The sequence below is a fragment of the Oncorhynchus masou genome, chromosome 9, assembly GCF_036934945.1.
Source record: "Oncorhynchus masou masou isolate Uvic2021 chromosome 9, UVic_Omas_1.1, whole genome shotgun sequence".
Lineage (NCBI taxonomy): Eukaryota > Metazoa > Chordata > Actinopteri > Salmoniformes > Salmonidae > Oncorhynchus > Oncorhynchus masou.
The window spans coordinates 29,801,980-29,828,616 of NC_088220.1; the positions used below are offsets into that span (position 1 = coordinate 29,801,980).

Sequence of the window (26,637 nt, forward strand, 5' to 3'; positions counted from 1 at the left end):
TCTCCCTCCTTGGCATCTGGCATCTCAATGCAGCAGAAAGTGCTCATAAAAAGCCTTTCAATTAATCCTGGTGTGCTCACCGAGGATGAAATACCTCCAGGACTTCTTCTCTCCTCGCAGCCCAGCCCAGCCTAACCCAGCACAGCCTAGCCCAGTCCAGCCTAGCCCAGCACAGCCCAGTCCAGCCTAGCCCAGTCCAGCCTAACCCAGTCTAGCCCAGTCGAGCCCAGCCTAGCCCAGTTGAGTCCATCCCAGCCCAGCCTAATCCAGCCCAGTTTAGCTCAGCCTAGTCAAGTCCAGCCTAGTCCATCCTACCCTAGTCGAGTCCAGCCTAGTCCAGCCCAGCCCAGCCTAGTCGAGTTCAACCTAGTCCAGCCCAGCCTAGCCCAGCCTAACCGAGCCTAGTTTAGCCCAGTCTAGTCAAGTCCAGCCTAATCAAGTCCAACCTAGCCCAGCCCAGTTTATCTCAGCCTAGTGAAGTCCAGCCTAGCCCAATCTAGCCCATTCTAGCCTAGCCCAGTCCAATCCAGTCTTGGTCTGGTCTGGAGCTGAAGCAGGCAGCTCCCGGTGTGTAGCAATGATTCTAATACAGCAGCACAGCACTCAATTTGTTTCACCTTCACTGTGAAATGGAAGTTGGTGATGTGATGGTTGTCTGTGAGAGGAGAGGCCGTGCCCTGAGGCTTGATTTGTGGGTGTTTGAAGCCACCCAGTAAAGCTTCCCTGGGTGCTTCCTGATGATGGACAACCTTACTAAAGGTATTAGACGACCGGCTCTCTTTGATCCCAATCAGCCCGGCTTCCATCCATGCTGAGTGCTGTGTGTCTGCAGGTACTCAAACTGCGTGGTGAGTATAAGTGTGTGTGTGTGTGTGAAGAGACACTCAGCATGTGTGTGTGTGAGGAGATACTCAGTGTGTGTGTGTATGTGTGTGAGGAGACACTCAGTGTGTGTGTGTGTGTGTGTGTGTGTGTGTGTGTGTGTGTGTGTGTGTGTGTGTGTGTGCGCTCTCTGGGCAGAGGTTGAGAGAGCTGTGAAGCTGTTCACCACTCATCACACACACACACACACATACACACACACACACACACACACACACGTTCATATAAGGAAATCAGTAAATTGAAATAAATAAATTAGGCCCTAATCTGTGGATTTCACATGACTGGGCAGGGGCACAGCCATGGATGGGCCTGGAAGGGAACCCATTGTATGTCTTCCATTTCCTAATAATTGCTCCCACAGTTGATTTCTTCAAACCAAGTCTTCCCAGCCTGGTGCAGGTCTACAATTTTGTTTCTGGTGTCCTTTGACAGCTCTTTGGTCTTGGCCATAGTGGAGTTTGGAGTGTGACTGTTTGAGGTTGTGGACAGGTGTCTTTTATACTGATAACAAGTTCAAACAGGTGACATTAATACAGGTAACGAGTGGAGGACAGAGGAGCCTCTTAAAGAAGAAGTTACAGGTCTGTGAGAGCCAGAAATCTTGCTTGTTTGTAGGTGACCAAATACTTATTTTCCACCATAATTTGCAAATTAATTAATTAAAAATCCTACAATGTGATTTTTCTGGATTTTTTTTCTTCTCATTTTGTCTGTCATAGTTGAAGTGTACCTATGATGAAAATTACAGGCCTCTCTCATCTTTTTAAGTGGGAGAACTTGCACAATTGGTGGCCGACTAAATACTTTTTTGCCCCACTGTATCTAGCTTATAGTTTATCATATGATTATGGCTTCATATGTTTGAATTAAAAAAGCGACTTTGCTAACCCTAAAACACTTGCTTATTTATAGGCACTCTTTCCAACTGTCTTGAGTTGTTATAATGGAAAAAAATTGCAGTTGTTTTTGAGTGATAGAATTGTAGAGCATTTAACTTTTTTTCTGAAAAAGGTTCTTACATTTTGACCGAAGAACCAAAAGGTTGTATATACTGTACATCCCCAATTAACCCTTTTTTCTAAGTGTAGAGGCGTACACAAACTGATCCTCTCTAGTATCTATTTTTCTTTTACGCACGCACGCACACACACACACACACACACACACACACACACACACACACACACACACACACACACACACACACACACACACACACACACACACACACACACACACACACACACACACACACACACACACACACAGACACACAGACACACACACAAAGACACACACACGCGTACATGCATGTGTTATCCCACAAAAGAACAAACTTCCTTCCTTGAGGGCTTTTAAGAGACACTTCAACTCTCTTCTTTGTCAACTAATCCGTGTCTAGTAGATGTCACATGAAATGACAAGCCAGGTTGTGTTCTTTGACAAGTGCCTTTGTCTCTGCAGGAAACAACTAATCCAATGTTAGACTGCTGTCTATAGATCTCCTTTTATTTGTGTCTGTGTGTTTTGCACACCTGTTGACCTGGTCAACATATTGCCAGTAACAGTAAGAGTAGCTCTCTGGTACTGCTCACTACCACATCACCATGACTTGCTCCATAGTGTTCACTACTACATCACCATGACTATCTCCATAGTGTTCACTACTACATCACCATGACTAGCTCCATAGTGTTCACTACTACATCACCATGACTAGCTCCATAGTGTTCACTACTACATCACCATGACTAGCTCCATAGTGTTCACTACTACATCACCATGACTAGCTCCATAGTGTTCACTACTACATCACCATGACTAGCTCCATAGTGTTCATGACCACATTACCATGACAAGCTACATAGTGTTCACGACCACATCACCATGACTATCTCCATAGTGTTCACTACTACATCACCATGACTAGCTCCATAGTGTTCACTACTACATCACCATGACTAGCTCCATAGTGTTCACTACCACATCACCATGACTATCTCCATAGTGTTCACTAATACATCACCATGACTAGCTCCATAGTGTTCACTACCACTACTACATCACCATGACTAGCTCCATAGTGTTGACTAACACATCACCGTGACTAGATCCATAGTGTTCACTACCACTACTACATCACCATGACTAACTCTATAGTGTTCACTCCTACATCACCATGACTAGCTCCATAGTGTTCACTACCACATCCCTGTGACTAGATCCACAGTGTTCACTACCACATCACCATGACTAGATCCATAGTGTTCACTACTACATCACCGTGACTAGATCCATAGTGTTCACTACTACATCACCATGACTAGCTCCATAGTGTTCACTACTACATCACCATGACTAGCTCCATAGTGTTGACAACTACATCACCATGACTAGCTCCATAGTGTTCACTGCCACATCACCATGACTAGCTCCATAGTGTTCACTACTACATCACCATGACTAGCTCCATAGTCTTTACTACCACATCACCATGACTAGCTCCATAGTGGTCACTACTACATCACCATGACTAGCTCCATAGTGTTCACTACCACATCACCATGACTAGATCCATAGTGTTCACTACCACATCACCATGACTAGCTCCATAGTGTTCACTACCACATCACCATGACTATCTCCATAGTGTTCATGACCACATCACCATGACAAGCTCCATAGTGTTCACGACCACATCACCATGACTATCTCCATAGTGTTCACTACTACATCACCATGACTAGCTCCATAGTGTTCACTACTACATCACCATGACTAGCTCCATAGTGTTCACTACCACATCACCATGACTATCTCCATAGTGTTCACTACTACATCACCATGACTAGCTCCATAGTGTTCACTACTACATCACCATGACTAGCTCCATAGTGTTCACTACCACATCACCATGACTATCTCCATAGTGTTCACTACTACATCACCATGACTAGCTCCATAGTGTTCACTACCACTATTACATCACCATGACTAGCTCCATAGTGTTCACTACCACATCACCGTGACTAGATCCATAGTGTTCACTACCACTACTACATCACCATGACTAACTCTATAGTGTTCACTACTACATCACCATGACTAACTCTATAGTGTTCACTACCACATCACCATGACTAGCTCCATAGTGTTCACTACCACATCACCATGACTATCTCCATAGTGTTCACTACTACATCACCATGACTAGCTCCATAGTGTTCACTACCACTACTACATCACCATGACTAGCTCCATAGTGTTCACTACCACATCACCGTGACTAGATCCATAGTGTTCGCTACCACTACTACATCACCATGACTAACTCTATAGTGTTCACTACTACATCACCATGACTAACTCTATAGTGTTCACTACCACATCACCATGACTAGCTCCATAGTGTTCACTACTACATCACCATGACTAGCTCCATAGTGTTCACTACTACATCACCATGACTAGCTCCATAGTGTTGACAACTACATCACCATGACTAGCTCCATAGTGTTCACTGCCACATCACCATGACTAGCTCCATAGTGGTCACTACTACATCACCATGACTAGCTCCATAGTGTTCACTACCACATCACCATGACTAGCTCCATAGTGTTCACTACCACATCACCGTGACTAGATCCATAGTGTTCACTACTACATCACCATGACTAGCTCCATAGTGTTCACTAAAACATCACCATGACTAGCTCTATAGTGTTCACTACCACATCACCATGACTAGCTCCATAGTGTTCACTACAGCATCACCATGACTCGCTCCATAGTCTTCACTACCACTACAGCATCACCATGACTAGCTCCATAGTGTTCACTACCACTAAAACATCACCATGACTAGCTCCATAGTGTTCACTACTACATCACCATGACTAGCTCCATAGTGTTCACTACTACATCACCATGACTAGCTCCATAGTCTTCACTACCACATCACCATGACTAGCTCCATAGTGCTCACTACTACATCACCATGACTAGCTCCATAGTCTTCACTACCACATCACCATGACTAGCTCCATAGTGTTCACTACTACATCACAATGACTAGCTCCATAGTGTTCACTACCACATCACCATGACTAGCTCCATAGTGTTCACTACCACTACAACATCACCATGACTAGCTCCATAGTGTTCACTACTACATCACCATGACTAGCTCCATAGTGTTCACTACCACATCACCGTGACTAGCTCCATAGTGTTCACTACCACATCACAGTGACTAGATCCATAGTGTTCACTACTACATCACCATGACTATCTCCATAGTGTTCACTACCACATCACCATGACTAGCTCCATAGTGTTCACTACCACATCACCGTGACTAGATCCATAGTGTTCACTACTACATCACCATGACTAGCTCCATAGTGTTCACTAAAACATCACCATGACTAGCTCTATAGTGTTCACTACCACATCACCATGACTAGCTCCATAGTGTTCACTACAGCATCACCATGACTCGCTCCATAGTCTTCACTACCACTACAGCATCACCATGACTAGCTCCATAGTGTTCACTACCACTAAAACATCACCATGACTAGCTCCATAGTGTTCACTACTACATCACCATGACTAGCTCCATAGTGTTCACTACTACATCACCATGACTAGCTCCATAGTCTTCACTACCACATCACCATGACTAGCTCCATAGTGTTCACTACTACATCACCATGACTAGCTCCATAGTGTTCACTACCACTACAACATCACCATGACTAGCTCCATAGTGTTCACTACTACATCACCATGACTAGCTCCATAGTGTTCACTACCACTACAACATTACCATGACTAGCTCCATAGTGTTCACTACCACATCACCGTGACTAGCTCCATAGTGTTCACTACCACATCACAGTGACTAGATCCATAGTGTTCACTACTACATCACCATGACTAGCTCCATAGTGTTCACTGCCACATCACCATGACTAGCTCCATAGTGTTCACTACTACATCACCATGACTAGCTCCATAGTCTTCACTACCACATCACCATGACTAGCTCCATAGTGGTCACTACTACATCACCATGACTAGCTCCATAGTGTTCACTACCACATCACCATGACTAGCTCCATAGTGTTCACTACCACATCACCATGACTAGCTCCATAGTGTTCACTGCCACATCACAATGACTAGCTCCATAGTGTTCACTACTACATCACCATGACTAGCTCCATAGTGTCCACTACCACATCACCATGACTAGCTCCATAGTGTTCACTACTACATCACCATGACTAGCTCCATAGTGTTCACTACTACATCACCATGACTAGCTCCATAGCGTTCACTACTACATCACCATGACTAGCTCCATAGTGTTCACTACTACGTCACCATGACTAGCTCTATAGTGTTCACTACCACATCACCATAACTAGCTCCATAGTGTTCACTACTAAATCACCATGACTCGCTCCATAGTCTTCACTACCACTACAGCATCACCATGACTAGCTCCATAGTGTTCACTACCACTACAACATCACCATGACTAGCTCCATAGTGTTCACTACTACATCACCATGACTAGCTCCATAGTGTTCACTACTACATCACCATGACTAGCTCCATAGTCTTCACTACCACATCACCATGACTAGATCCATAGTGTTCACTACCACATCACAATGACTAGCTCCATAGTGTTCACTACTACATCACCATGACTAGCTCCATAGTGTTCACTACCACTACAACATTACCATAACTAGCTCCATAGTGTTCACTACTACATCACCATGACTAGCTCCATAGTGTTCACTACCACATCACCATGACTTGCTCCATAGTGTTCACTACCACATCACCATGACTAGCTCCATAGTGTTCACTACCACATCACCATGATTAGCTCCATAGTGTTCACTACTATATCACCATGACTAGCTCCATAGTATTCACTACTACATCACCATGACCAGCTCCATAGTGTTCACTACTACATCACCATGACTAGCTCCATAACGTTCACTACTACATCACCATGACTAGCTCTATAGTGTTCACTACCACTACAACATTACCATGACTAGCTCCATAGTGTTCACTACTACATCACCATGACTAGCTCCATAGTGTTCACTACTACATCACCATGACTAGCTCCATAGTCTTCACTACCACATCACCATGACTAGCTCCATAGTGTTCACTACCACATCACAATGACTAGCTCCATAGTGTTCACTACTACATCACCATGACTAGCTCCATAGTGTTCACTACCACTACAACATTACCATAACTAGCTCCATAGTGTTCACTACTACATCACCATGACTAGCTCCATAGTGTTCACTACTACATCACCATGACTAGCTCCATAGTCTTCACTACCACATCACCATGACTAGCTCCATAGTGTTCACTACTACATCACAATGACTAGCTCCATAGTGTTCACTACCACATCACAATGACTAGCTCCATAGTGTTCACTACCACTACAACATCACCATGACTAGCTCCATAGTGTTCACTACTACATCACCATGACTAGCTCCATAGTGTTCACTACCACTACAACATTACCATGACTTGCTCCATATTGTTCACTACTACATCACCATGACTAGCTCCATAGTCTTCACTACCACATCACCATGACTAGCTCCATAGTGTTCACTACCACATCACCATGACTAGCTCCATAGTGTTCACTACCACATCACCATGACTAGCTCCATAGTGTTCACTACTATATCACCATGACTAGCTCCATAGCGTTCACTACTACATCACCATGACTAGCTCCATAGCGTTCACTACTACATCACCAGGACTAGCTCCATAGCGTTCACTACTACATCACCATGACTAGCTCCATAGTGGTCACTACTACATCACCATGACTAGCTCTATAGTGTTCACTACCACATCACCATGACTAGCTCCATAGTGTTCACTACAGCATCACCATGACTCGCTCCATAGTCTTCACTACCACTACTACATCACCATGACTTGCTCCATAGTGTTCACTACTACATCACCATGACTAGCTCCATAGTGGTCACTACTACATCACCATGACTAGCTCTATAGTGTTCACTACCACATCACCATGACTAGCTCCATAGTGTTCACTACAGCATCACCATGACTCGCTCCATAGTCTTCACTACCACTACTACATCACCATGACTTGCTCCATAGTGTTCACTACCACATCACCGTGACTAGATCCATAGTGTTCACTACTACATCACCATGACTAGCTCCATAGTGTTCACTAAAACATCACCATGACTAGCTCTATAGTGTTCACTACCACATCACCATGACTAGCTCCATAGTGTTCACTACAGCATCACCATGACTCGCTCCATAGTCTTCACTACCACTACAGCATCACCATGACTAGCTCCATAGTGTTCACTACCACTAAAACATCACCATGACTAGCTCCATAGTGTTCACTACTACATCACCATGACTAGCTCCATAGTGTTCACTACTACATCACCATGACTAGCTCCATAGTCTTCACTACCACATCACCATGACTAGCTCCATAGTGTTCACTACTACATCACCATGACTAGCTCCATAGTGTTCACTACCACTACAACATCACCATGACTAGCTCCATAGTGTTCACTACTACATCACCATGACTAGCTCCATAGTGTTCACTACCACTACAACATTACCATGACTAGCTCCATAGTGTTCACTACCACATCACCGTGACTAGCTCCATAGTGTTCACTACCACATCACAGTGACTAGATCCATAGTGTTCACTACTACATCACCATGACTAGCTCCATAGTGTTCACTGCCACATCACCATGACTAGCTCCATAGTGTTCACTACTACATCACCATGACTAGCTCCATAGTCTTCACTACCACATCACCATGACTAGCTCCATAGTGTTCACTACTACATCACCATGACTAGCTCCATAGTGTTCACTACCACATCACCATGACTAGCTCCATAGTGTTCACTACCACATCACCATGACTAGCTCCATAGTGTTCACTGCCACATCACAATGACTAGCTCCATAGTGTTCACTACTACATCACCATGACTAGCTCCATAGTGTCCACTACCACATCACCATGACTAGCTCCATAGTGTTCACTACTACATCACCATGACTAGCTCCATAGTGTTCACTACTACATCACCATGACTAGCTCCATAGCGTTCACTACTACATCACCATGACTAGCTCCATAGTGTTCACTACTACGTCACCATGACTAGCTCTATAGTGTTCACTACCACATCACCATAACTAGCTCCATAGTGTTCACTACTAAATCACCATGACTCGCTCCATAGTCTTCACTACCACTACAGCATCACCATGACTAGCTCCATAGTGTTCACTACCACTACAACATCACCATGACTAGCTCCATAGTGTTCACTACTACATCACCATGACTAGCTCCATAGTGTTCACTACTACATCACCATGACTAGCTCCATAGTCTTCACTACCACATCACCATGACTAGCTCCATAGTGTTCACTACCACATCACAATGACTAGCTCCATAGTGTTCACTACTACATCACCATGACTAGCTCCATAGTGTTCACTACCACTACAACATTACCATAACTAGCTCCATAGTGTTCACTACTACATCACCATGACTAGCTCCATAGTGTTCACTACCACATCACCATGACTAGCTCCATAGTGTTCACTACCACATCACCATGACTAGCTCCATAGTGTTCACTACTACATCACCATGACTAGCTCCATAGTGTTCACTACCACATCACCATGACTAGCTCCATAGTATTCACTACTACATCACCATGACCAGCTCCATAGTGTTCACTACTACATCACCATGACTAGCTCCATAACGTTCACTACTACATCACCATGACTAGCTCCATAGTGTTCACTACCACTACAACATTACCATGACTAGCTCCATAGTGTTCACTACTACATCACCATGACTAGCTCCATAGTCTTCACTACCACATCACCATGACTAGCTCCATAGTGTTCACTACTACATCACCATGACTAGCTCCATAGTGTTCACTACTACATCACCATGACTAGCTCCATAGTCTTCACTACCACATCACCATGACTAGCTCCATAGTGTTCACTACTACATCACAATGACTAGCTCCATAGTGTTCACTACCACATCACAATGACTAGCTCCATAGTGTTCACTACCACTCACCATGACTAGCTCCATAGTGTTCACTACTGACTAGCTCCATAGTGTTCACTACCACATCACCATGACTAGCTCCATAGTGTTCACTACTACATCACCATGACTAGCTCCATAGTGTTCACTACTACATCACCATGACTAGCTCCATAGTGTTCACTACCACATACACCATGACTACAGCTCCATAGTGTTCACTACTACATCACCATGACTAGCTCCATAGTGTTCACTACCACATCACCATGATCACCCATAGTGTTCACTACTCACCATGACTAGCTCCATAGCTCCATAGTGTAGTCACTACTACATCACCATGACTAGCTCCATAGTGTTCACTACTACATCACCATGACTAGCTCCATAGTGGTCACTACTACATCACCATGACTAGTAGTCCATAGTCACTACCACATCACCATGACTAGCTCCATAGTGTTCACTACACATCACCATGACTAGCTCCATAGTGTTCACTACTACATACTAGCTCCATAGTGTTCACTACTACATCACCATGACTAGCTCCATAGTGTTCACTACTATCACCATGACTAGCTCCATAGTGTTCACTACAGCATCACCATGACTCGCTCTCATGACTACTACTCACATCACTCCATAGACTTGCTCCATAGTGTTCACTACATAGTGTTCACTACTACATCACCATGACTAGCTCCATAGTGTTCACTACTACATCACTGTGACTAGCTCCATAGTGTTCACTACCACATCACCATGACTAGCTCCATAGTGCTCGCTCACATATATTTGAAATTTTAAACTAAATAAGAAATGATTGTAAATGAGAATTTGTTCTTAACTGTCTTGCCTAGTTAAATAAATACAAGAATTTAAAAAGCAAGGCAAGTCAGTTGAGAACAAATTTTTATTTACAATGACGGTCTAGGAACAATGGGTTAACTGCCTTGTTCAGGGGTAGAACGACAGATTTTTACATTGTCAGCTCGGGGATTCAATTTAGCAACCTTTTGGTTACAGGCCCAACGCTCTAACCACTTGGCTTCCTGCCGCCCCAAAACGTATCAGCAGCATTGAGGCAGTCAAAGCTGTAGCAGGTGGGACACATTCTCTCTCGCTCTCAATTCAATTTAATCTCACATGGCTTTATTGGCATATGAAACTTTATTCTTACTTTGCCAAAGCAAGTGAAATAAATGATAAACAAAAGTGAAATAAACAATAAAAAATGTACAGAAAAAATTACACTCACAAAAGACTAAAGACATTTCAAATGTAAATGTATGTCTATATACAGTGTTGTAACGATGTGAAAATAGTTCAAGTACAGAAGGGCAGGCCCAGCAGTTGTCTTATATACGGCTATAAAATGAGAAGTTATATTTGCACGATTTAGCATAATTAATTAATCCTTACCATTTTGATTCATTCATGTGACAGACCAATACCTCACTTCTTCTTTCTAAGCTGAGACCTTGAAACTGAGATATCTTTTGTTCTGAAAACATAAAAATAGCAGCTACGGAGGGTTTGTTAAATCAGTCACTTGCATTAATAAATTGGTTATTAGAATAGCACATAAATAGAACAAAGAAATTAGCAATAAGAAAAGCACAAACATTAAAATTCCCATTACAAGTTCATAAATCCTGCTGCTGTTATTGCACACTGTGGAATTTCACCCAATAGATATGAGAATTTTGATAATTAGCGGGTATCTGCCTAATTCTGCTCTGCATTAATTATTTGGTGTTTTACGTTGTGCAATGAGGATATTTTAGCAGAATTCTGCATGCAGAGTCTCAATTTAATATTCTTCCCATTTTGTGAATTTTCTCACAACCACAAAGGGCAATGGCTTCTATATTTTTAGCCAGATTCTAATTGGTTGGTCGAATTTTATTTAAAATTTTATGTTCCTTTTGATGGCATAGAAGTCCCTTGTTCACAGCTTTGTGGAAGTTACCTGTGGCGCTGATGTTTAGGCAGGGGTATGTATAGTTTTTTTGTGTAATCTAGGGCAATGGTGTTTAGATGTAATCTGTATTTGTCCTGGCAACTAGACCTTTTTTGGAACACCATTATTATTGTCTTACTGAGATTTACTGTCAGAGCCTGTCATTGAAATATATTCCAGGTGACTACCTCATGAAGCTGGTTGAGAGAATGCCAAGATTGTGCAACGCTGTCATCAAGGCAAAGGGTGGCTCCTTTGAAGAATCTCAAATCTATTTTGAGAGGTTGCCATTTATTTTGGGTACTTCATGATTCCATGTGTTATTTCATAGTTGTGATGTCTTCAATATTAGTCTACAATGTAGAACGTTTGTAAAAAATAAAGAAAAACCCTTGAATGAGTAGGTGTGTCCAAATTCTTGACTGGTACTGTATATGTTTTTGCTGTTTTGTTCTTTGTTATAGGTCCAAAAAGATTGAAAAAGTGGTTTATCCATACAACTCTTTTTTGGATAGATAACTCTTTGTGTTGTTGTTTGTTTAGAGTTTTCCAATTTTCCCAGAAGTGTTTCGATTCTATCGATTCTTCAATTACATTGAGCTGATTTCTGACGTGCTGTTCCTTCTTTTTCTATAGTGTTTTTCTGTTTTGTTTTAGTGATTCACCATAGTGAAGGCGTAGGCTCCGGTTTTCATGGGTCTCTATGTTTTTGGTTGGAAAGGTTTCTAAATGTCTTTCTTGGGTTTTTGCATGGTTGGCGTGGTCATGGTTGGTTTGGGGGGTATTGATTGGTTGGGGTGCGTGTGTGGATGTGGCTGGTGGTCTGGATATAGGTCCTCAAGGCATGGGTGGGAGGAGGGGGGGGTCTGGGATAATGTCTCGCTGGTCTGGGCTGGGTGTCTGTTGATCTGTTGCTCCTGTGTATGGTGTTGGGGCTGTGGTTGGGGGCGATATCCTGGCTAAGGTGGGCACTGCTGCTTCTCTCCTCTCTCTCTCTCTCTCTCTCTTTCTCTCTCTCTCTCTCTCTCTCTCCTTGCTCCCCTCTCTCCCCTTCTCTGTCACCCCTCCCTCTCTCTCTGTCTGCCCCTCCCCCCTCATATGTTCCTTCACCATCTCATACATTTCGTTTTTTGTATTGAATTTAAAGTTGCATTTGTTGCAGCTCTTTTCATAGGGGGGATTGTGGGATGGCAGTTTACCAATGTCACCCAATTGGTAGATGTGTTGGGTATCATGAGCAACCATTGGCTGACTGTCGTTTTGCTCTGTCTGTATGTCTGTCTGCAGGGTGCGGCTCGAGGCGTTCTCCGACAACAGTGGGAAGCTGCAGCTCTCCCTGCAGGAGATCATAGACTGGCTGACGGCCAAGGACGAGGAGCTGTCGGAACAGCTGCCCATAGGGGGCGATGTGGGGGCCGTCCAACACCAAAGGGAGTTCCACCAGGTACTGTGTTGGGCCCCTTTAAACAACGACATCACACAAACACGCCAAACTAGTATATAATCAGGATGTTCTTGTAAGGCAGAGCTCTCCAACTTTGTTCCTCAACCCTTGTGTAGGTTTCCAAGAAGAGGGTTGGAGAACTCTGTTGTAAGGCGAACCAACATTAATTTATTCCCAGTTTCTTTTGTGGCACTTAGGACCATGTGGCACTAACTCATTCAGTTCTATAGGACTGAATGAGTGGGCTATCGGCAGATACACAGTAATCAGAGCGTGCTATAGTTAGAAATTCCTTGAGTGGAACCCACCGTTCTTGCCACGCTGCAAGAATGTGTGTTAGATTTACCATCCAGTTGAGTTCTATTGATCAAACGAATGCAAAGGCACCTAACCCTAACCCTTTAGTTTCTCCCTAGAAACTCCTTAGTTACCTGTTTGAAATGAATAGGACCACTAGACTATGTTTCAGTGCTGTGACACTACCCTTAGTTTAACCTATTAGTCTGGTTAGCCATTAACATTAAGGACAGAGGGTAAGTAGTTAGATAGGAGTACATACCTCAGCCCTCCATCCCTCCACCCCTCCGTCCCTCCATCCATCCCTCAATCCCTTCTCAGCGATTTACCTACTTTCATTTAGCAACCACTTTAATTTGAGGCTCTCTTAATTTGGCCATGTATCAAAATAACGACTGTATTTCAGCATTTAAGACTCTGGCTGTTATCTTCAGGAGAGATCTGAGGCAACAAGATGTCTGTGGTGTGTGTTAAAGCCACCCAGTGGTGAAGCTGTAAAGATACCCTGAACTGCCGTTAAGTAAGTGCCTCAGCTGAAATCCCTTTCATTGACTGACATGTTAAAAAGCCCTTGCTACTATGTGAGAGGGGTATAAAACTGGCTGAAAGCTGAGAGTAGTGGAGCCAAGCAGATGAAGGGTGCAGAATATAAGATGGGGAGAAATAGTCTCTCACATTCAGGGGCTTGTTCTGCACTCCTCCTCATTCTGTGGCAGAACATTGAGAAAATCCTCCCTAGCAATGGTTCCTGGGTTGTTTATCCATTTCCCAGGAAAAACACTTCCATTCGGTGCGAGATCTCCCCCGAACACAAACAGGCAGGCAGGAAGGCAGACACACACACACACACACACACACACACACACACACACACACACACACACACACACACACACACACACACACACACACACACACACACACACACACACACACACACACACACACACACACACACACACGGAGACAGATACACACCATAATTGGTCATGTACTACAGCAGAATGCTCTTTCCACCTTTGTTCCAATTTTCTGTGCTGTCAGTTTTTGCAGTGAGTATCTGAGGGGGGAGAGTCGTATTGACAATGATAGTGGTCCTCCCCTCTCCTCCCCCTCCACCCCGACCGACTGGCACTGTGAAATCCGCTTCCCAATTAACAGAACACAAACCATCCAGTCACACACCATCTCTTTCTCTCTCTCTGTCTCTCAAGCGCACTGTTGCTCTATCTCGATCTCTGTCTCCCTCTCTAATGTTCTGTTTGCCATCCTGCTGATTCTGTTACTCAATATGAACCAGTACGAATCAGTAAGAACCAGTATGATCTACTATGAAAAAACTGTGTCAAAAACTATGTCTCTTCCTCTTTCCTCCCCTGTTTCCTTCCCCCTCCTCTTCTCTCCACCCCCCCTTTCCTCCCCTGTTTCCTTCCCCCTCCTCTCCACCCCCTATTTCCTCCCCTGTTTCCTTCCCCCTCCTCTCCTCTCCGCCCCCCTCTCTCCTCCCCTGTTTCCTTCCCCCTCCTCTCCTCTCCACCCCCCTCTTTCCTCCCCTGTTTCCTTCCCCCTCCTCTTCTCTCCACCCCCTCTTTCCTCCCCTGTTTCCTTCCCCTCCTCTTCTCTCCACCCCCTCTTTCCTCCCCTGTTTCCTTCCCCCTCCTCTTCTCTCCACCCCCTCTTTCCTCCACTGTTTCCTTCCCCCTCCTCTTCTCTCCACCCCCTCTTTCCTCCCCTGTTTCCTTCCCCTCCTCTTCTCTCCACCCCCTCTTTCCTCCACTGTTTCCTTCCCCCTCCTCTTCTCTCCACCCCCTCTTTCCTCCCCTGTTTCCTTCCCCCTCCTCTTCTCTCCACCCCCTCTTTCCTCCCCTGTTTCCTTCCCCCTCCTCTTCTCTCCACCCCCTCTTTCCTCCCCTGTTTCCTTCCCCCTCCTCTTCTCTCCACCCCCTCTTTCCTCCCCTGTTTCCTTCCCCCTCCTCTTCTCTCCACCCCCTCTTTCCTCCCCTGTTTCCTTCCCCCTCCTCTTCTCTCCACCCCCTCTTTCCTCCCCTGTTTCCTTCCCCCTCCTCTTCTCTCCACCCCCTCTTTCCTCCCCTGTTTCCTTCCCCCTCCTCTTCTCTCCACCCCCTCTTTCCTCCCCTGTTTCCTTCCCCCTCCTCTTCTCTCCACCCCCTCTTTCCTCCCCTGTTTCCTTCCCCCTCCTCTTCTCTCCACCCCCTCTTTCCTCCCCTGTTTCCTTCCCCCTCCTCTTCTCTCCACCCCCTCTTTCCTCCCCTGTTTCCTTCCCCCTCCTCTTCTCTCCACCCCCTCTTTCCTCCCCTGTTTCCTTCCCCCTCCTCTTCTCTCCACCCCCTTTTCCTCCCCTGTTTCCTTCCCCCTCCTCTTCTCTCCACCCCCCTTTCCTCCCCTGTTTCCTTCCCCCTCCACTTCTCTCCACCCCCTCTTTCCTCCCCTGTTTCCTTCCCCCTCCTCTTCTCTCCACCCCCTCTTTCCTCCCCTGTTTCCTTCCCCCTCCTCTTCTCTCCACCCCCTCTTTCCTCCCTGTTTCCTTCCCCCTCCTCTTCTCTCCACCCCCTCTTTCCTCCCCTGTTTCCTTCCCCCTCCTCTTCTCTCCACCCCCTCTTTCCTCCCCTGTTTCCTTCCCCCTCCTCTTCTCTCCACCCCCCTCTTTCCTCCCCTGTTTCCTTCCCCCTCCTCTTCTCTCCACCCCCCTCTTTCCTCCCCTGTTTCCTTCCCCCTCCTCTTCTCTCCACCCCCCTCTTTCCTCCCCTGTTTCCTTCCCCCTCCTCTTCTCTCCACCCCCTTTTTCCTCCCCTGTTTCCTTCCCCCTCCTCTTCTCTCCACCCCCTCTTTCCTCCCCTGTTTCCTTCCCCCTCCTCTTCTCTCCATCCCCCTCTTTCCTCCCCTGTCTCCTTCCCCCTCCTCTTCTTTCCACCCCCTCTTTCCTCCCCTGTTTCCTTCCCCCTCTTCTCTCCACCCCCTCTTTCCTCCCCTGTTTCCTTCCCCCTCCTCTTCTCTCCACCCCCTCTTTCCTCCCCTGTTTCCTTCCCCCTCCTCTTCTCTCCATCCCCCTCTTTCCTCCCCTGTCTCCTTCCCCCTCCTCTTCTTTCCACCCCCTCTTCCTCCCCTGTTTCCTTCCCCCTCTTCTCTCCACCCCCTCTTTCCTCCCCTGTTTCCTTCCCCCTCCTCTTCTCTCCACCCCCCTCTTTCCTCCCCTGTTTCCTTCCCCCTCCTCTTCTCTCCATCCCCCTCTTTCCTCCCCTGTCTCCTTCCCCCTCCTCTTCTTTCCATCCCCCTCTTTCCTCCCCTGTCTCCTTCCCCCTCCTCTTCTTTCCACCCCCTCCCTCCCCCGTTTCCTTCCACCACCACTTTTCTTTTCTCTATGTCCCCATTTTAAATGTAGTATTCCTTTATAATCTATCTAAGATGTTCCCACTCCCCAAGCGCACCGTTGCTCTAAAACCTTTCCGACAAAGCGGAGAGTGAAATTGCATTGAGTTTTCTGTGGAGAATTAAAGGGTTTTAAGAAATGAGAATTATTGATCTTAAGTAGATTTATTCTGCTGTGTTTTGGTATGTAGGGATGTGTCCCTTTCAGTTTGTATGTGTGTGTGTGTGTGTGTGTGTGTGTGTGTGTGTGTGTGTGTGTGTGTGTGTGTGTGTGTGTGTGTGTGTGTGTGTGTGTGTGTGTGTGTGTGGTCGCTCTAAGTTTATGTGTGTGTAGCGTTCAAAAAAGTGTGTGTGTGTGTGTAGTGCAGAATCAAATCATCTACAGAACAGAGAGATGATGAAAGCTGGATATGTCTTCTGTGTTGTGAGAAAGCTCAGTGTAATGGGGTCTCTGAGGGCCCCAAACATAAATGGGGGACTGTCAACATGTTTGGAGGGGGGTAATGAAACCATTTCCTCAGACTTCTCCATCTCTTCCAGCATGCATAATGCAGCCTAATCGGAGCTGAAGTCTTTATTTTGAATGTTCCTTCAGCTAATGATGGAACCTCTCAGTGTGAAATTTAACTGGAATTAAAGTTTTAACGCAGCGGAGGCCTGAGGGAGTGAAGCAACCCCCCCCCAATTCCTCCTAGGGTAGCAACCGTTCCCTGAGAAAAATGAGAGAAGCGAGTTAAAGTCCTACTTTCCTTGGTAACCTCAGCAGGAAATCTTAGCAAGAACTACAGCTCCTGCACAGATCAGATTTTTTGCATGTTTGCTTAGCGTCGGTTGTATTTGTCAGTTCAGCGGGGTTTCGTAATTACTTCCGTCAGCGAGGAGGGAGGCTGGTGTTATCAGGGAATGACTGGCTGCGGTTGTGGGGTTTAATAGGCACTGAAAGACAGTCGCTGCTCGCCACGGGGGAAAGTAAGCTTGTAGTCTAGCAGATTTCACATTTAAAAAAAATGGTAATCTCTTCATATACTAAGAGGATCGCGCCTGACTTTTCCTAAATAAATGACATGGAGGGAGGAAATATATGTCACTCTCCTACTGTATTAATGAATGAAGATTCAAATTTTTACCTAGTGTAGATGAGTAGTGAATGGAGATTAGGGAGAGGCTGGTTGACGCTGACGGTGGGACCCAGAGGTTTCTCAGAGCCCTATGGGCCTCATGGTCAAAAGTAGAGCACTATGTAGGGAATAGGGTGCCATTTCAGGGGCCGTCGTGGATTCATTCAACATTCATTCCATTGTGTTGGTTTCTAAACGTGAAGTAGAAATCTGGATAATGTGCGTGTACTCAGGCAGTTTAAGGTCTCCATGATTTACATGAGCAGAGTTGCAGGTAAAGAGCCAGGAGGAGCCAGCCTCTCTAGCTAATTGGGTGATCTCGGTGAGGAGGCCAGCTGACCAATACTCTGTGTACTCCTGGCCTTCTATTCTTCCATAGGCTCTCACAGCCCTGAGACAGTAGTACAGACAGACAGGCAGTCCTACGGATTCCTGCCAGTGGCTTCTTGCTGTCTTTATGCGTGTGTGTGCCAACATGTGCATGTCTGTAAAGATTGTTCTGGTCTATGTATTCAAATTAGTGTATGCATGTGTGTATTCGTCATTTATGTATTATAATGAGCCCATTCATGTTGTGGTTGTACTATGCTTCCATCTTTCTGTGGGCCCCTGTCTGTCCTGTCTGTCTCCAGGTCTTCATGGAGGATGTCAAGTCTCGGGGGCCCTTCATCTACTCGGTGCTGGAGTCTGCCCAGGCGTTCCTGACACAGCACCCCTTCCAGGAGCCCGAGGAGACGCTGCCCGACGGAAAAGGTATGGCCACCCATGGCCACACCGTGGCCACACCCCACTCCACCACACACCCCACCCCCCCCACACACCCACCCCCCCCAAACCCACCCCATTACACTACACACCCCACTTGACCACGCACACCCACCCCACCACACGCACCCCCCCCCCACACACCCACACACACCCACCCCCCCCAAACCCACCCCATTACACTACACACCCCACTTGACCACGCACACCCACCCCACCACACGCACCCCACCACACCACACACCTAAATCAGATGTGAGTAGTGAGAACAGAGATAAATAGGGAGTTCATTAAGTTGGTCTCCAGCAGGTGTGTATCCACCATTAGGTCTGATTAGCAGCTACCTGTCCTGCTGTATCAGAGTGGATCAGAGGATGTATGTTTGGGGAGAGCAGTTGGGTCGGGACCAATTAATCCAGCTCACACCATCTGGCCAAATCAATAATGCAGCATTCTAGGCTTTCTCCCTCCCTCCCTCCCTCCCTCCCTCCCTCCCTCCCTCCCTCCCTCCCTCCCTCCCTCCCTCCCTCCCTCCCTCCCTCCCTCCCTCCCTCCCTCCCTCCCTCCCTCCCTCCCTCCCCCACCCACCCACCCAGCATCCTTTTGCTCTCCACTGCATGTGGCAGGCATGGGGAAAAGACAGGTGGTGAACTCTCTCTCTGCCCCCAACAAAATGTTTCTCACGGTTTCCCCCTCCTCCTTTTTTCCCCAATGCTGGTGTTGGCAGGCATCAGCACTAACACTCCCTATCTGACCCTCCAACACTCCCTCTCTGACCCTCCAACACTCCCAACACTCCCTCTCTGACCCTCCAACACTCCCAACACTCCCTCTCAGACCCTCCAATACTCCCTTTCTGACCCTCCAACACTCCCAACACTCCCTATCTGACCCTCCAACACTCCCAACACTCCCTCTCAGACCCTCCAATACTCCCTATCTGACCCTCCAACACTCCCAACACTCCCTATCTGACCCTTCAACACTCCCAACACTCCCTCTCAGACCCTCCAACACTCCCTATCTGACCCTCCAACACTCCCAACACTCCCTCTCAGACCCTTCAATACTCCCAACACTCCCTCTCAGACCCCCCAACACTCCCTATCTGACCCTCCAACACTCCCAACACTCCCTCTCAGACCCTCCAATACTCCCTATCTGACCCTCCAACACTCCCAATACTCCCTCTCTGACCCTCCAACACTCCCAACACTCCCTCTCAGACCCTCCAATACTCCCTATCTGACCCTCCAACACTCCCAACACTCCCTATCTGACCCTCCAACACTCCCAACACTCCCTCTCAGACCCTCCAATACTCCCTATCTGACCCTCCAACACTCCCAACACTCCCTATCTGACCCTTCAACACTCCCAACACTCCCTCTCAGACCCTCCAACACTCCCTATCTGACCCTCCAACACTCCCAACACTCCCTCTCAGACCCTCCAATACTCCCTCTCAGACCCCCCAACACTCCCTCTCAGACCCTCCAACACTCCCAACACTCTCTCTCTGACCCTCCAACACCCTTATTTCTCACTCTTTCTCCCTTGTTTCTTTCTACTGATGTTTGCACACATTGAGTCTAACACTATCTCTGCCTGGCCGCCCATTCCCTCACCCCTTGCCCCTCTTCACCATCTCATCCCCCTCCAGAAGTGTCTCCGAGGAAACGGATCCTGAACGTGAGTCGCTCGGTTTGGAAGCAGGCCAATGTAACCAGTGACCTGTGGGAGAAGCTGACTGCCCGCTGCGTGGATCGACACAGGTCAGATATACGACACAGGCCCACTCCCTTGGGCTACAACCTACTCATGATTCTGATTGGCTAGATATGTTTTTACCCTGCCTATGCTCAAATATCGTTGGGTCTATATTTTGTCAGCATTGTGCACCACCTGGCAGTTTAAGGAAAAAGCTATGACTGAAATAAGGTTAGGTTGGGGACTTGGGGATAATGCTCAGTTATTAGGGTGATTTGTTGGGTTAAAGTTAACAGGTTAGTGGTTAAAACTGAAAATGATGTTGTAGAAAATAACTGTTGTAGTTAAATAGTTGTGTGTGTGTGACTCAGGCACATGGAGCGGACCCTGGAGCGACTGCTGCAGACGCAAGCAGCCATGGAGGAGCTGGCGATGGCCCTGGAGCAAGCTGAGGGCGTCCGGGATGCATGGGAGCCTGTAGGGGACCTCTTCATCGACTCCCTGCAGGACCACATTGACGCCACCAAGGTACAGTTGAAGTCGGAAGTTTACATACACTTAGGTTGGAGTCATTAAAACTCATTTTTCAACCACTCCACAAATTTCTTGTTAATGAACTAAATATATTAAGGTTAAGTGCATGACACAAGTCATTTTTCCAACAACTGTTTACAGACAGATTATTTCACTTATAATTCACTATATAATTTACTATGGGGCGGCAGGGTAGCCTAGTGGTTAGAGCGTTGGACTAGTAACTGAAAGGTTGCAAGTTCAAACCCCCGAGCTGACAAGGTACAAATCTGTCGTTCTGCCCCTGAACAGGCAGTTAACCCACTGTTCCTAGGCTGTCATTGAAAAGAAGAATTTGTTCTTAACTGACTTGCCTAGTAAAAATAAAAAATATAAAAAATATCACAATTGCAGTGGGTCAGAGGTTTATATACACTAAGTTGACTGTGCCTTTAAACAGCTTGGAAAATTAGAGGGGTACCTGTGTATGTTTTTCAAGGCCGACCTTCAAACGCAGTGCCTCTTTGCTTGACATCATGGGAAAATCAAAAGAAATCAGCCAAGACCTCAGAAAATAAATTGTAGATCTCCACAAGTCTGGTTCATACTTGGGAGCAATTTCCAAATGCCTGAAGGTACCACGTTCATCTGTACAAACAATAGTATGCAAGTATAAACACTACGCAGCTGTCATACCGCTCAGGAAGGAGATGCGTTCTATCTCCTAGAGATGAACGTACTTTGGTGCGAAAAGTGCAAATCAATCCCAGAACAACAGCAAAGGACCTTGTGAAGATGCTGGAGGAAACAGGTACAAAAGTATCTATATCCATAGTAAAACGAGTCCTATATCGACATAACCTGAAAGGCCGCTCAGGAAGGAAGAAGCCACTGCTCCAAAACCGCCATAAAAAAGTCAGACTACGGTTTGCAACTGCACATGGGGACAAAGATCGTACTTTTTTGAGAAATGTCCTCTGGTCTGATGAAACAAAAATATAACTGTTTGGGCTTAATGACCATTGTTTATGTTTGGAGGAAAAAGGGGGATGCTTGCAAGCCAAAGAACACCATCCCAACCGTGAAGCACGGAGGTGGCAGCATCATGTCGTGGGGGTGCTTCGTTGCAGGAGGGACTGGTGCACTTCATAAAATAGATGGCATTATTAGGGAGGAAAATTATGTTGATGTATTGAAGCAACGTCTCAAGACATCAGTCAGGAAGTTAAAGCTTGGTCGCAAATGGGTCTTCCAAATGGACAATGATCCAAACATACTTCCAAGTTTGTGGCAAAATGGACAGGACAACAAAGTCAAGGTATTGGAGTAGTCATCAAAAGCCCTAACCTCAAACCTATAGAAAATGTGTGGGCAGAACTGAAAAAGCATGTGCGAGCAAGGAGGCCTACAAACCTGACTCAGTTACACCAGCTCTGTCAGGAGGAATGGGCCAAAATTCACCCAACTTATTCAGCTACCCGAAACATTTGACCCAAGTTAAGCAATTTAAAGGCAATGCTACCAAATACTAATTGAGTGTATGCAAACTTCTGACCCACTGGGAATGTGATGAAAGAAATACAAGCTGAAATAAATAATTTTCTCTATTATTATTCTGACATTTCACATCCTTAAAATAAAGTGGTGATCCTAAATGACCTAAGACAGGGAATTTTTACTAGGAATAGATGTCAGTTATTGTGAAAAACTGAGTTTAAATGTATTTGGCTAAGGTGTAGGGAAACGTCTGACTTCCACTGTACGTACAGTACCTGCGTGGGTGTGTCCGAAATATTAAGCAAACTGTGTGTGCTTCAAATAGTAAGCTGTGTGTGTTCATGTGAGCGTGTGTGTGTCGTGCCTGTCTTCGTGGTTGTGTGTGTCACGCGTGTGTTTGTGTCTACCCTCTGCCTCGCCACCAGGACCAGACCAAATCTGTAGATGTCATTTCCCCCAGAAATGATTTAGTGTAAAAAAAAGAAACAGTGGTGGAATGGACACAGATGAAATAGTGCCTGAAAACACGACTAGATCCAGCTGTATTGATTAGATATGGAGACAACGCTCCAAAGTTATTGATCCCTCTTGCTACACTCACTCATTTATCAGATGTAAAGAGGCTCCTCCACTGTGCTTTCTAGATGGCTGTAATTTCACTATCATTATGGAGGATCTGTATCTCCATCCATCTGCTCTCTTTGCTCCGTTTCTGTTATCATTGGAGCTCTGTTACTATTGACTGAATGTGGGTTGAGTGTTTCTGTGCGATTTGATTTTGAGTTAGTTTATTATTATAGTGTCCTGCATCGTCAGGGTGCCCTGCCCACTTGGACTTAAAAGACACTCAAATCAAATCAAATGTTATTTGTCACATGCCCCGAATACAACAGCTCACCTTACACTGAAATGCTTACTTACAAGCCCTTAACCAACAATGCTTTAAGAAGTTTTAAGAAAAAAAAGTGTGAAGTAAAAAATAGATAAGTATAAAATAAATAAAAGTAGCAAATAATTAAAAGTAGCAAATAATTAAACAGCAGCAGTAAAATAACAATAGCGAGGTTATATACAGGGGGTACTGGTACAGAGTCAATGTGCGGGGGCACCGGTTAGTCAAGGTAATTGAGATAATATGTACATGAAGGTAGAGTAAAAGTGACCATGCATAGATAATAAACAGAGACTAGCAGCTGCATAAAATAGGGGTCTGGGTAGCTCTTTGATTAGATGTTCAGGAGTCTTATGGCTTGGGGGTAGAAGCTGTCCTGGTAATCCATCAGGCCCTGCGGCCTTGTGAATGTTGACCTGTTTAAAGGTCTTATTCGCATCGGCTACGGAGAGTGAGATCACACAGTCGTCCGGAACAGCTGATGCTCTCATGCATGCTTCAGTGTTATTTGCCTCAAAGCCGAGCATAAATGTAATTTAGCTCATCTGGTAGGCTCGTGTGACTGGACAGCTTGCGGCTATGCTTCCCTTTGTAGTCTGTAATAGTTTGCCAGCCCTGCCACATCCGACGAGTGTCAGAGTTGCAAAATAAAGTATCATATACATACATGCATACAGTACATCCATAAATAAAGTATCATATACATACATGCATACAGTACATCCATCTATCCGTGAATACAAACATAACAACAACAACAACAAAAAATAGTTTTGGGGCAATAGGCACTGACCTGTGCAAAAAGTGCACAAACTGTCCCTTGAAGAATGGGGCGGGGATCTTTGAACAAAGAATCACCTAGCAGGAACAGCACCATCTACTGGTCAGACCCTGGTCTACCAGGATGCAGGATGAGACATAAATCCAACAACTTAAATTACTAATTTCTCTGAGAATACATTACAGAGGATGAAGAAACAATACTCCGAGACACAGCTCCATACTACTCATCAGACATAGAGAACTGATACATACACTTGATCCTGGGGTGGGATTGGCGTGGGGTGTGGTGTGGGGGGGTCCAGGGGTGGCTTTTGACCACTTCTTTGGATTCCTCATGTCTTACTCATTGTCAGAAAAAAAATTTGGTCCAAATTTGATGTTAGGTACTATCACGAGGTTAGGTACTGGTACTGTCATGAATTGATTACTCAGCCTGAAACCCAGAATTTGTAGGAAACTAGTTGGAATGAATCAGACGGAGGCCCAGCTACAAAGTCATGAATGTTTATTTAGAGAGCTCTACCATGCATATACAAAGACGTTCCTTTTATAATATTCTCTTAACCTACACACATACATACACACCAACCTTGGGATTTTCTCATGAAGTCTCACCACAGTTTATTACCACTCAGCTGACAGTTCCAGTCTCTCTCAGATACGAGAGCTCCGGAGGGGCTCTCCCTGTCCTATCTTATCTCCCCAGAGTTACAGCCAGGTTGGTTAATGCCTCGTTCTCTTTCGACACACACACACATTCCTTTCTTCCTAGGTCTATGCTACATAACATTGCATTTTTCAGCATTTTCTTTAAAAAAGATAGATTGGGAGTTAGATAAACTTGGATTTTTTGTCAGGAACACATACTGGATTCTACCCTCTACAACATAACCCCCACTTCAAATCAAAACTTAAAACCTACAACCTGATTTTGGACGGAATTACGGAATCACCTGGAAGGTTCACAACTACCAAGATTTATTTCTCTATACAGCAAATTCTCTGGAAAACAACAGAAACCTGAAAACGCCATCCAACCTGGAACTGAGTGAGTAATGCTTAGTCTGAAACTATATTTTAAAAGCCAAAAGCCAAGAAGAAAAATACACAACATTACTTTATAAGGACTGAATTCTAACATAATTCTGCCAAGCTTGATACAGCTTCAACTAGCACTGACGTGTCAAAGTGAGAGGTGTCAAAGCCCATTAGCCCAACAATGGCAGGAGAGTCACACAGTCTACCCCAACCAAATGGAGAGGCCTTAGAGGCTCCCTCCCGCTGTTCAGAGGTAATTAAAATACAGTACCCTTTGCATGTAAAGAATGATAAGTCAAGAAAAGATTACAAAATGAAGCTCCTTATGGAAAATCAAGAGACACTTTTTGCTGACTATTACAAAAATGGGAACATTAGCAACCTTATCTTCCACACAAACCATCCCCTGGCATGGCACAGTGCTATATTAGCACACTACCCCTTTGTTAAGAGAGGGTGGGTTAACGAGGGGTGGAAACTCAGAATACTTGATAACGAGGACTCTGAGTCAAGTAATATAAATATCTATAAGTCCGGCACAGTAATGGTACAGAGTAACCCCAAACAGTTTCAGCTGGACTTTCACCTAATCAAAGAATTAGCCCGGCAGGAGAAGCTCTCCCTTGATAAAGATACCCCCACACCGAGCGGGTCAGACCAGACCTCTTCACTATGTAACCCCACAGACGAGCAACCCCCAGCGGAAAGTCAACCTCGCAGCACAGATTACCACTCCCTCATTGAAATGAAGGACAAATTCACCCAGCTGGAGATAAGGCAGGTGGAGCTGGAACAGCAGGTGATTACACTTCAGTCAGCGCAGACCCAGACAACAGCTCAGCACAACAACAGCCCCTTAACCAGACCAGGAGAGCTGGAGGTGGAGAGAGACATATCTGCACTTTGGACAGCCTCTATGACCAGGTCCACCTCTACAAGGCAGCAGTGCCCATCTTTGCCCGAACTCTAAAGGACATCGCTCTCAAACGTATCCCCAACACTTCACACAGGAGCAACAGATCAATAGACACCCCACCCAGACCAGCGAGACACCCTCCCAGACCTGCAGGACCCCCCCCTGGACCTACCCATAGAGGACCCACGCCAAGAGGAATTACAATGAAAAACA

General features: G+C 45.7%; 1 protein-coding gene across 1 annotated transcript in view; it reads left to right on the forward strand.

The window, feature by feature from the left end:
• The window catches only part of LOC135545817 (dystrophin-related protein 2-like), a 109,287-nt gene that overhangs the window by 33,475 nt on the left and 49,175 nt on the right, over positions 1 to 26,637 (forward strand). The window contains exons 3-6 of the mRNA XM_064973726.1: positions 13,352 to 13,508; positions 18,943 to 19,063; positions 20,739 to 20,850; positions 21,157 to 21,313. Coding sequence (XP_064829798.1) covers positions 13,352 to 13,508; positions 18,943 to 19,063; positions 20,739 to 20,850; positions 21,157 to 21,313 — 547 coding nt within the window. The remainder of the gene's footprint in view (positions 1 to 13,351; positions 13,509 to 18,942; positions 19,064 to 20,738; positions 20,851 to 21,156; positions 21,314 to 26,637) is intronic.